Source organism: Molossus molossus, unplaced genomic scaffold, assembly GCF_014108415.1.
Source record: "Molossus molossus isolate mMolMol1 unplaced genomic scaffold, mMolMol1.p scaffold_m16_p_3, whole genome shotgun sequence".
Lineage (NCBI taxonomy): Eukaryota > Metazoa > Chordata > Mammalia > Chiroptera > Molossidae > Molossus > Molossus molossus.
The window spans coordinates 62,599,510-62,612,567 of record NW_023425366.1 but is presented as its reverse complement, the minus strand read 5'-3'; the positions used below and the strand labels follow the sequence as shown (position 1 = coordinate 62,612,567).

The window sequence follows — 13,058 nt, the reverse complement described above, 5'->3', positions numbered from 1 at the left end:
CCTGACACAAAGAAATTGATGCCAGTGATAATAGTCTGCCCCTGGTTCTCATCAACTCGGTGGTTGTTCATTTTAATCTATACATATATCTGATTCCTTAGTAGATCATTCTGAACCTTAATTACTTTGTTACCCTTCCAAAATAGACCATTACCTCTTCCTGCTCTTCTTCATCATATTCCTCTTGTTCTGCAGCATCATCTTCCTCATCATCATCACCTTCTTTACTTTTCTCCTTGGTTCCTTCTTTCTCTTCATTTTCCTCATCCGATTTTTCACCATCACCTCTCTTCTCCAATTCCTGTTAAAAATGAACTTCATTAACTTATTGTAAACCACTGGACCTTGACCTCCCTACTCAGCCTCAAAAGAACACATTGCCTATCACCTCACTCGAATCCTCCCTTACCAGCACCTCCAGGTCAGCGCGTAGGAAATTGTGAGTTAACTCAAGACAGGAGGCACTCACTGCCCTATCATGACACCAAGATTCTCTGATTTTGTTACTTCACAATTGGGTCCCACGTAATGCTGGGATATCGGCTCTATACACAGTACTTTGTTTTTGTGATTTCTATCGTACCTTATTCAAAAATACGAAATTGGCTCAGTTTAAAAGGGGATTGCTGGCATTCCAAAATGGCGGCGGAGTGAACGGAAGCTACACAGACCATCTCCGAGAACCAAACTGGAATTACAACTATAACACAGATAAATCGACAGGAAAAAGCAACAGAAAAGCAGCTTGCAAGGACCATATAGCCAGGGACACTGACTAGATCTTGTAGGCTTGCAAAGGCGCGAGACGGGGGCTGGGAGCCTATGGTCAGCAGCTCGGCAGCGGCCTCAGCTGGGAGCGGAGGCCTCGGGTTACACTCCCAGGCGGCTCCACAGCGCAGAGCCGGGACAGAGGCTAAAAAGCCACAGCCACTCACCTTGGGCTCCAGCAGAGGGAGGATAGACTAGACTGGAACTGTGTGGGGACACTCGGGATTTGGAGGGCACTCGGAGCTTTTGCTGAGTTGCCGCACGCAGGACGGTGGCCATATTGCTCCTTCCCAGGGCTCTGGGGAGAGGCAGCAGCCCCTCCCTCGGAGATCCAACCCCACCCTGTGGGTCACTGAAATGCTAATTGAGGCTCATTAACAACCACCATCCACCCCACCCTCAGGAAATCCCCTTATGCTGAGTACCTGAGGGAGTTTTTCAATCAACTGACAACCCAAAACTCATCAAGTAACCTCCACTGCTTGCCTCCAGGCAAAGAGCTAGAGGATAACAGTACCTTTCCTGGGATAGCAACTTTAACCAGGAAAGTAAGACTTGACAGTGGTGTTTAACATGGGTCCTCCCTCGCTCATCTAAACCCAGGAGAAGGAGCCACAAACAGCAGAACACCAACACCCACAGGAAAACTTGACAGGCTCCAAAGCCCACAGTGATAGCCAAAATGGTGAAACACAGAAACAGAACCCAAATGAAAGAGCAAGAGACCTCCACCAAAGATGAGATCAATGTGGAACAGTTAGGCATGTTAACAGAGCTAGAATTCAGAGCCATGATCTTGAGGAAGCTCAACGGCATGAGTAAAGACATAGAGATGCAGAAATTAAGCCAACTGGAAATTAAAAACCATCAAGAAGAGATAAAAAATGACACATCAGAAATGAAAAACACATTGGAAGGTTTAAAAAGCAGAGTAGAGGAAGCTGAGGACTGGATCAGTGAATTAGAAGACAAGGTAGAAAAAAATCAACCAATCAGAAAACCAAAAGGAAAAAAAGGTTAGAAAACAGAAAGACAGCTTAAGAGAACTGTGGGACAACTGAAAACGTAATAATATTCGCATCATAGGAATCCCCAAAGAAGAAGAAAATGAGCAAGAGATAGAGAATATATTCCAAAAAATAGTGACAGAAAACTTCCCAAATTTGGTGAAGAAAGAAGGCATTCAAGTTCAAGAAGCACAGGGAACTCCAAGTAAGAAGAACCCAAACAGGCCCACACCAAGACACATAGTAATCAAAATGCCAAAATTTAAAGACAAAGAGAGAATCCTAAAAGCAGCAAGAGATAAGCAACAGGTTACTACAAAGGAAACCCCATAAGGCTCTCAGCTAACTTCTCACAAGAAACACTACAGGCCAGAAAGGAATGGCATGAAGTAATCAAGGTCATGAAAAACAAGGATCTGAATCCAAGACTACTCTACTCAGCAAGGCTATCATTCAAAATAGAAGGTCAAATAAAGAGCTTCCCAGGAAAAAAAAAAGCCCAAGGGAATACATTAGCACCCAACCAGCACTGCAAGAAATGTTAAAAGGACTGCTGTAATTAGTAGAAGAAATAGGAAGAAAAATATAATCAAACTAAACAAAAATGGCAATAAATAAATCCATATCAACAATCACCTTAAATGTAAATGGACTGAATGCTCCCATAAAAAGACACAGAGTAGCTGATTGGATAAGAAAGCATGGCTCATCTATAGGTTGTTTACAAGAGACCCATCTCACAACAAAAGACTCACATAGGTTGAAAGTGAAGGGATGGAAAAATATCTTCCAAGCAAACAGAAAGCAAAAAAAAGCTCGGGTAGCAATACTCATATCTGATAAAATAGATTTCAAAATGAAGGTCATAACTACAGACAAAGAAGGCCACTACGCAATATTGAAAGGATCTATCCAACAGGAAGATATAACCTTGATAAGCATATATGCACCCAATATAGGAGCATCAAAATATATTAAAAATCTTCTGGAGGACTTCCAAGGAGAAATCGACAGCAATACAATCATAGCAGGGGACTTCAACACCCCGTTGACAGCACTGGATAGATCCTCTAGACAAAAATTAGCAAGGAAACAGAGACTCTAAATGAAGCACTCAACCAAATGGATTTAATAGATATCTACAGAGAATTATACCCCAAAACTACAGAATACACATTCTTCTCAAGTGCACATGGGACATTCTCAAAGATAGACCACATGATAGGACACAAACTAAATCTCTACAAATTCAAGAAGATTGAAATCATATCAAGCATCTTCTCAGGTCACAATGGCATGAAACTAGAAATCAATTGCAACAAGAACATGCAAAGACATTTCAACACATGGAGGCTAAATAGCATGTTATTAAACAATGAATGGGTTACTGAGGAGATCAAGGAAGAAATTAAAAACTTCTTGGAAACCAATGAAAATGAACACACAACAACACAAAAATCTATGGGATGCAGCGAAAGCAGTTCTGAGAGGAAAGTTCGTAGCACTACAGGCCTATCTCAAGAAAGAAGAAAAATTTCTAATTGACTGTCTAACTTCACAACTTAAAGAATTACAAAGCAAACAAAAAGAAAACCCCAGAGCAAGTAGAAGGAAGGAAATAGTAAAGATCAGAGCAGTAAAGATCAGAGCAGAAATAAATGACATAGAGACCAAAAAAAAACAATTCAAAGGATCAATGAAACAAAGAGCTGGTTTTTCTAAAAGAAAAACAAGATTGATGAACCCTTAGCTAGACTCACCAAGAAACAAAGAGAGAGAACCCAAATACACAAAATCAGAAATGAAAGAGGAGAACTAACAACCGACACCACAGAAATACAAAAGATCGTTGACAGCTACATGAACAACTATATGGCAACAAATTCGACAATCTAAGTGAAATGGACAAATTTCTAGAAACACACAGTCTCCCAAAACTGGACCGGGAAGAGAGAGAAAACTTGAACAGACCAATAACAACTAAGGAAATTGAAGAGGTAATCAAGACTCTCCCAGCAAACAAAAGCCCAGGCTCAGATAGCTTCACAGGGGAGTTTTACCGAACATTCAAAAAAGAACTAATACCCATTCTCCACAAATTATTTCAAAAAAGTCAAGAAGGAAGACTTCCAAACACGTTCTATGAGGCCAGCATAATTCTAATTCCAAAACCAGAAAAAGACACTATAAAGAAAGAAAACTACAGGCCAATATCCCCGATGAACATAGACACCAAAACCTGAACAAAATACTAGCAAATCGGATCCAGCAATACATCAAAAAAATTATTCACCATGACCAAGTGGGATTCATTCCAGGGATGCAAGGCTGGTACAATATTCGCAAATCAATAAATGTGATACACCAGATAAACAAAATGAAGAATAAAAACCACATGATTATATCAATGGACGCTGAAAAAGCATTCACAAAATCTAGCATCCATTTCTGATAAAAACGCTCAGCAATGTAGGAATAGAGGGATCATATCTCGACATAATAAAGGCCATATATGAAAGACCTACAGTCAACATCATACTCAATGGGCAGAAACTAAAAACATTTCCATTAAGAACAGGAACAAGACAGGAATGTCCTCTTTCGCCACTCTTATTTAACATAGTACTGGAAGTCTTAGCCACAGCAAAAAATATTTGACAAAGGTGGCAAGAGCAATCAGACATGAGGAAAAAATAAAAGGGATCCAAATTGGAAAGGAGGAAGTGAAACTGTCATTATTTGCAGATAACATGATATTATACATAGAAAACCCTAAAGACTCCATTAAAAATCTACTAGACTTAATAAATGAATTTGGAAAAGTAGCAGTATACAAAATTAACGTCAAGAAATCGACGGCATTCTTATGATGATGAACTCACAGAAAGAGAAACTGAAAAAACAATCCCATTGACCATTGTGGCAAAAAAATTAAGATACCTAGGAATAAACTTAACCAAAGAAGTAAAGGACCTATTTGCAGAAAACTACTGGACATTGAAAAAAGAAATAGAGGAAGATATAAAAAAGTGGAAACACATACCTTGTTCATGGATTGGAAGAATTAACATCATTAAAATGTCCATACTATCCAAAGCAATCTATAGGTTCAATGCAACTCCATCAAAATACCAATGACATATTTCACAGAACTAGAACAAATACTTCAAAAGTTCATATGGGACCAAACAAGACCCTGAATAGCCACAGCAATTTTGAAAAAGAAGGACAAAGTAGGTGGGATCACAATACCAGATTTCAGGTTATACTATAAAGCCACTGTAATCAAAATAGCCTGGTACTGGCACAAGAATAGGCATACAGACCAGTGGAACAGAACAGAGAACCCAGAAATGGACCCAAGGCAATATGCTCAATTAATATTTGACAAAGGTGGCAAGAGTATACAGTGGAGTAAGGACAGCCTCTTTAATAAATGGTGTTGGGAAAATTGGACAGCTACATGCAAAAAAACAAAAACAAAAAACTCGGCCATCAACTTACACCATACACAAAAATAAATTCAAAATGGATAAAAGACTTAAATGGAACCCGTGAATCCATAAAAATTCTAGAAGAAAATGTAGGCACAAAATCTGAGACATCATACGCAGCAGAGTTTTCACTGATACATCACCTAAGGCAACAGAGACATGGGACTACATCAAACTCAAAAGCTTCTGCACAGCAAGAGAAACAATAATCAAAATGGAAAGGCAACCCACTGTATGGGAGAACATCATTGCCAATGATATATCAGATAAGGGGTTAATTTCCAATATATATAGAGTGCTCATACAACTCAACAAAATGAAGCAAAGAACCCAATTAAAAAATGGGCAGAGAAGCTGAATTGACACCTCTCCAAACAGGACACAAAAATGGCCAAGAGACATATGAGGAAATGCTCGACATCACTAATCATCAGAGAGATGCAAATTAAAACAACAATGAGATATCACCTATCACCTCACACCTGTCAGAATGGCTGCCATCAACAAATCATCAAACAACAAGTGTTGGCAAGGGTGTGGAAAAAAGGGGACTCTAACACACTGCTGGTGGGAATGCAGACTGGTGCAACCACTATGGAAAACTATATGGTGTTACCTCAAAAAATTAAAAATTAAACTTCCATTTGACCCAGTGATCCCGCTTCTAGGAATATACCCTAAGAATCCTGAAACACCAATCAGGAAGAATATATGTACCCCCATGTTCATAGCAGCACTATTTACAATAGCTAAGATCTGGAAACAGCCCAAGTGTCCAGCAGTAGATGAATGGATAAAACAGCAGTGGTACATATACACAATGGAGTACTATGCAACTGTAAGAAAGAAAGATCTCTCATCCTTTGAGATGACATGGAGGGAACTGGAAAGTATTATTCTAAGTGAAACAAGCCAAGCAGAAAAAAACAAATACCACATGATCTCATTTATATACGGAATATAATGAACATAACAGTCTGAGGAATACCGTAGACCCAGCAACATGGAAGTAGGGCACAGACTGACATCCCTCAGAAGAGGGGGTGGGGGGGTTGGAATAGATAAACCACAGAACTTATATGCGTGTATGCATAACCAATGGACATGGACAACAAAGCCGGGGACAGGGCGGGAGTGGAGTGGGGAGGGGGGTGCTATTGGGGTAAAAAAGGAGAAACATCTGTAACAAAAAAATAAATTTAAAAAAGGGGATTGCTATATTTAACTATTGCAAGGTATGTATTATATCTGAAAAATCATGCTGTTAGCTATTTCATAATTAGCAAATGGAATTATTTAAACTGGTTATGTAAAAATATTTTAAAATATACAATTCATTCCATGCTTTCTTTCCATTATTGCCACCCTAAATACCTTTAAATAAATAACCTCAACTTCATTTCTACCACATAGACCCAAATCAAACTTATAAAATAGTTGAATCAGTTTATAAATAGCAGGTTTAGGCAGTTAAAAAAATGATCTAAGAGCTACACATATTATCTCATCACTTCATTCCTTTTGTGTTAAGCTACTAGTTTTGGTTCATCCACTTAGTAGTCTCCATATTCTATTCTATAAGATTTAACTATTTAGGCTAATACTTTACAAATTTAAGAATAATGTGAATAGTATGAGAAAACACTTAAACACAGTTAATATATAGTCAGGGAACAGTTCTAGTTTAAATACTATATGCTCACCCTATTATTGTTCTCTCTGTATGTTTTGCAAATATTAGGAAGCTCAAATATTAGTAGACTGGTGTCTGGTGATTCACACATTAATTATGAGATTTGAGTGCATGTCACTCCCTCTCCATCCACATAAGTTTTATTAAAATAAACTTGCAACTGTATTTACTGAAGAAATGAACAGCAACAGAATGATATGAAAGCTAATTTTGCTCTATTAAAATTCCTAACTCATTGGAATTTCTATATTTAAAACCCCAGTTTTAACAATATTAGTACTGACAAGGGTGTTCAACTGCATTGACTAAGGAAACACAATTTGTTCTGATGAGAAACCACATCCAGAGGTCCAAATCAATCTTCCTTATACCACATGTCAGCTTAGCAACTTCTTTCCAGGAAATTTTAAAAACAGTCAGAATCTGTGTTCAATCAATTCAGGTTGGCTAGGTCTGCAACCCCATCCATCAGACCACCACAGTTCGACCTGACAGTTAACACTATTCCTTCAACAATTCTCTTGGCTTTATTTACAGACATGCTTTCTCCAGCTCAGGTACTGGTCAAAATAGAATAACAAAAATACCAATTTCTGTTACCAGGCAGCTGGCCAACTTGGCCAGGCAAGTAAAAGTTTTAAAGTAAGGAAAGAATAATAATACCCATCTCATCTGTAAGCAACAATAATATCATCTCTCTGTTTTGTAATGAAGTCATCAGGACATAATGAATGTAAAGAGGTCATCAAAGAGCCTGGTAAATAATAAGTTTCAGTAAGTGCCAACAACTATCAATCATCATCATCGTTATTATCATCATCACCAATGCAAGGTCATATATGCACTGAGAGAATAAATTGGTATACCCTTCACGGAGACTGATCTGTTAATATTTATCCTTATTATACAATACATATAACAATTGTCCCATCAAATCCATTTCTAGAATCTACCCTACACATGTGAAATGACATACTTGACATGAATTCATTGCAGCATTGTTAATAATAGTAAAACACTACATGAAATGTAATGTCCATCAGTAGAGTATTGATTAAATAAATTATGGCTCATTCTTATACTGGAGCCAAACAAAAAAGAGCCAAGTCTATAAAGACTGACAAGATTTAAGTTATCGCCAAGATAACTTAAATGATAAAATAAAAATATAAGAGTGTGTTTGCTACCTTTTGTCATCTAAAAAAAATTGTGTTTGCTATGCATAAAATATTTCTGGAAGGATACATAAGAAATTTGTAATGTTGGTGTTCTACAGGAGGGGAATGGAATGGGTGAGCAAATTTTTAGTAACTTAAACTTCTGCATTTTACATCTTTTTGTTTTTGAAATATTTTTTTAAAAGATATAAAAATAAGTTCCATAAATTATGATTTTTCCTCAATAGAATCTTCTATACTTAACAGGAGACAGAAAAAAAGCATTAAAAAAGTACAGGTACAACAACAGGAGAAAAACTGAAAGGTTTTTAAAAGAAATACATTTTAGGTATGCAACTCATTTCTTCCCAATGCATAATTCAAATGGAAGGGGAAAACAGGAAGAGAGTGGAAAAGGAAGTAGGTGACAGAAGGGGAGGCAAGTTGACAGGTGTGTGGTAGAGTGGGACAGAGTGGAGTCCCTTATCTCCCAGCCCATAATGTTCAAACCTCTCCATTTCCCTGTGTGCTGGGCTCGGAACTGTCAAATCCACATGTTATTAAAAAGTGATAGAAGGTGGAAAGGCTGAAGAGGGCAAAGGAGGTATGATGATTTTTCAGTTCACTCTTATAGTAAGAAGAAACCCTTACCTCAATTTTTTCTAATACATCTACAGTATTAGTGAGTGAAGTGTCTTTGCCAGTATCGTTCACCTTTTTGGCTTTGGGACCTGCTGAAGTAAAACCACTGTTAACACATTTTTTAATAACAGCAATGGTGTAGTATATTTCGTTGTCTTTTAATATGCTGCATAGCATAGTGGTATGTCATACTAGGTAGTCTCATAATTTGCAGACTGAATTAATTTTCCTAAAGAATAAAGTAAATCAGCACACCTCACTAATTTTCCATAAGAAATAAATGAGTGAGGGAAAAAGGAGAAACATCTGTAACAAAAATTAATTAATAAAAAAAATTTAAAAAAAGAAATAAATGATAATCACATAATAGGATATTTTCTAAGACTGCAACCAGGTATCTTTTTACCAGTACTGAAAATCTGTACTGGCAATTAACGTCATTCAAGCCAAAACTAAAATATTACCTCCAACAGAATCACTATGGGACCAGTGAAAAGCTCTCACAAATATATCATCTGCACTGGCTTCCTGTTCATTGATCAATGTATTTTATTTTAACTAGGACAATTTCAACAAGTTTGGAAAATAAAAAACAAGTGCAGAATAAATATGCATTTGCCAATGGTAAAGAGATGAGAAAGAGGTTATATTCAGTGCAACATAGTACAATACTTGGAATAAAGATTAAAATGGTTAAAGTGAACATATCTATCATATGAACCTGAAAACTCAAAGCAATATATATATAACATGTTAATGCCTTTGGGATAATTTTTTAAGCCATATAAAAAATATTGCATTTTAGGCTATTCTGAAACTGCAGGGACTAGAGAATTATTTCACATATAGATCCGGCCAATCAGTTACCAAAGCATTATAATATGCTACAAAATTGTCGTTGTGATAAAAAAAAAATATTATAATTCTTTCCCCATATCAAGCTAAATTTCTAGAAATTACTTGGTAAAAGAGGAAAATATGTCTCAGAAAGATGTAATTTTGCTAAAAATTAGCATTTAACCTACAGAAGAAGAAACTTTTAGATTGTGGTAAATGACCCACAATTATTATTAATGCAGAATAATAATTTACTGCATTGTTCCAAAATGCCCCTTGGGGAATCACCAAGCTCAGAACTCCCAAACATATATATTAGTGACATTTTGCTCAAACAAAAGTAATGGTTAGATTTAATGATAGGTAACTTTCCTTGTGGGAAAGACTGTAGCACATAAATATATAGTATCATAAATGAACAAGATCTCAATATATATTATAATATTTATGCTAGATTAACATTAGCTAAGACTGAAATTTGCTCACACATTAGGTCTTTTTCTTTAAGGATTTTAAATCAAATCATTTAAATTTCATAACACATAAATCTGCTAAATAATATTATAGAACATGATCAGGTAAATACACTTATTAAAAGTACTAACCTCTAAACCAAGAAAGTAAATTGTATACTCAAGTCCACTCACAATCTTTTGCTATTTATCATTCTGGCTTTATATAATGCCTAGTTCTTATATGTATAACTGGAGAAGTGTCAAGTAAAAATGTATTAAAAGAAGATTTTAATCCCAAAACATTAACATGAATTCTTTTTCCATCTTTGGCTAAATATATGCTATTCTAGTAAATCAAATTCAAAGAGCAGCAGGTCCTGGGGACATCTGATTTACAGCCAAGCCAGATAGAAGTTTGGTAACCTGGAGACCTACCACTTATGACTGACATCTGAAGTGGGAGCAGTCTCATGGGACTGAGCCTTACTTAACCTGTGGGGTCTGTGCTAATTCCAGTTCTTGTCAGAACTGAATTGAACTGTAGGACACCCAGCGGGTGTTGCAGAGAACTGCTTGGTGTGGGGAAAAACTCCACACATCTGGTGTCAGAAGTATTGTGAATGGTAGCAGTATGAGAGTGAAGGAGAAAAACATAGCAGGGATTTGTTTTCCCTACTGATTGTTATCCAAAATATACCAAGAACCCTTAAAACTCAACAATAAGAACACAAAAACCCAATTAAAAAATGAGCCAAAGACCTTAACAAACATCTTGCCTAACAAGATACACAAATAGTGCCCTGGCTGGTTTGACTCAGTGGTTAGAGCATTAGCCCTGGGAGCAAAGAGTCTCGGGTTTGATTCCAGTCAAGGGCACATACCTAGGTTGCGGTTCGTCCCCAGCCCTGGTTAGGGTCATGTGGGAGGCAACAAGTTGATGTGTCTCTCTCACATCGATGTTTCTGTCTCTCTGTCTTCCTCCCTCTCTCCCTTCCTCCCACTCTATCTGTAAAAAGAAATCAATGAAAAAATATCCTCAGGGGAAGATTAAAAGAAAAAGATACACAAATGGAAAGAAAGCATATAAAAAGATGCTCCACATAATATGTCATTAAGGAAATGCAAATTAAAACAAGATAAAGGCAAAAAATCTAGACCACCGAAAACAATAAATGCTGGCAAGGATGTGGAGCAACAGAAACTCTCATTCACTGCTGCAAGGAATGTAAAATGGTGCAGCCACTTTGGAAGATAGTTCAGTGGCTTCTTATAATACTAATCATACTTTTACCATGGAATCCAGCAATCATTTTCCTTGGTGTTTACTCAAAGGAGTTGAAAGCTTATGCCCACACAAAAATGAATGTTTATAGGAGCTTTAGTCATAATAGCCCAAACTTGGAAGCAACCAGGATGCCCTTTAGCAGATGAATGGATAAATAAACTATAGTACAAGTAGACAATGGAACATTATTCAACATTAAAAGGAAATGAGCTATCAGCCATAAAAAGTCATGGAGAAGACTTAAATGCATATTACTAAATGAAAGAAGCCAATATGAAAGGCTACATACTGTATGATTCCAACTATATGATATTCTAGAAAAAGCAAAACTACGGAGTCAGTAAAAAGATCAGTGGTTGCCAGGGGTTAGGAGGAGGAAGGGATGAATAGGCAGAGCACAGAGGACTTTTAGGGCATTGAAACTACTCTGTATGATACTATAATGGTGACTGCATGTCTATGAACTTTGGATGATAATGATGTGTCAATATAGGTTCATCAGTTGTAACAAAGGTACCCCTCTGGTGGAAGATGTTGGCAATGCAGGAGGCTATGTGTGTACATGGGTCAGAGAATACATGGAAAAACCTATATTTTCTGCTCATTTTGCTGTGAACCTAAAACTGCTTTAAAAAAAAAAAGTCTATTAAAAAACATAAACAGCCCTGGCCGGTTTGGCTCAGCGGTTAGTGTCGGCCTGCAGTCTGAAGAGACCCGGGTTTGGTTCCCGCTAAGGGCACGTACCTCAGTTGAGTTTGTCCCCGGCCCTCGTTGGGTCCTGTGGATGGCAGCCACTCGATGTGTCCCTTTCACGTCGATGTTTCTCTCTCTCTCTCTCTCCCTCCCACTCTAGCTGAACAAAATATCAAAAAATGTCCTGGGGTGAGGATAAAAAAAACACACCCATAAACAGTGCCTGAAAAAATAAAAGGGGTGTATGGGTGGACTCTCTTCTCTTAGTTACTAACCCCATTATTCTTAAACTCTTAGCAACTTCCCTTTTCCTTTCTTCATTCTTTTTAGCAAAATACTCTAAAATCATCTATGCTGGCTATCTCCATTTCTTAAATTCCCATGCTAATGTTTAATCCATTCCAATCTGCTGAATTCTGCCTCTACTAATCTTTCAAAAGTTCTCACTACCTTTACCTTATGGCCCTCTCTGCAGCACTGTTTAACATCCTTCAACATTTCTGACCACCTTCTAAAATTCTCTTCACCTCAGAATACTCTTCTGTGAGTCCACTCTTTTGTTTCTCCCCCTCCCCCTCCCCTCCCCCTCTCTCCTTTCTTTCCTGATTCAGTTTCCTCTACTAGACATTAACTTGTGGTATTCCTCCAAGCTCAGGCTTAGGCCCTTGTTTTTTTTCAAGTTCTTTAATTTCACCATAGATAATCTCATCCTTTTTCATAGTCTTAATGATAATATCTATTCTGATGACTACCATCTCCATTTTGAGGTCCATCCACCCTGTATCTGACAACATATTCAACTTTGCTATTTGTGTATCTCAAAAAATACCAAACAAAAAACAAAATCTAAACCCTTATATACTATCTTTGAATTAAACTTATTTTTCCCTCTTAAACCTGATTTTTCTCCAAATTCCTCCCCCAACCTCATCTTAGTAAACTCCTCATTCTTTAATTTGGAGTCCAATTCCATCTCCTCAAAGAACGTTTTCCTGACCTCCCAATGAGAACACTGGGTTTTTGTTTA

At 37.2% G+C, this 13,058-nt stretch overlaps 1 protein-coding gene across 3 annotated transcripts in view; it reads right to left on the bottom strand.

Moving 5' to 3' along the window:
* POLR3G (RNA polymerase III subunit G) overlaps nucleotides 1-13,058 on the bottom strand; it is a 45,347-nt gene that overhangs the window by 5,198 nt on the left and 27,091 nt on the right. For 2 of the 3 annotated variants that reach the window (XM_036280293.1, XM_036280294.1), the window contains exons 6-7: nucleotides 8,771-8,853; nucleotides 155-301 (exon numbers count right to left, since the gene is read on the bottom strand). In XM_036280293.1, the coding sequence (XP_036136186.1) occupies nucleotides 155-301; nucleotides 8,771-8,853 (230 nt within the window). The remainder of the gene's footprint in view (nucleotides 1-154; nucleotides 302-8,770; nucleotides 8,854-13,058) is intronic. The other variant, XM_036280295.1, reaches the window with a different exon arrangement.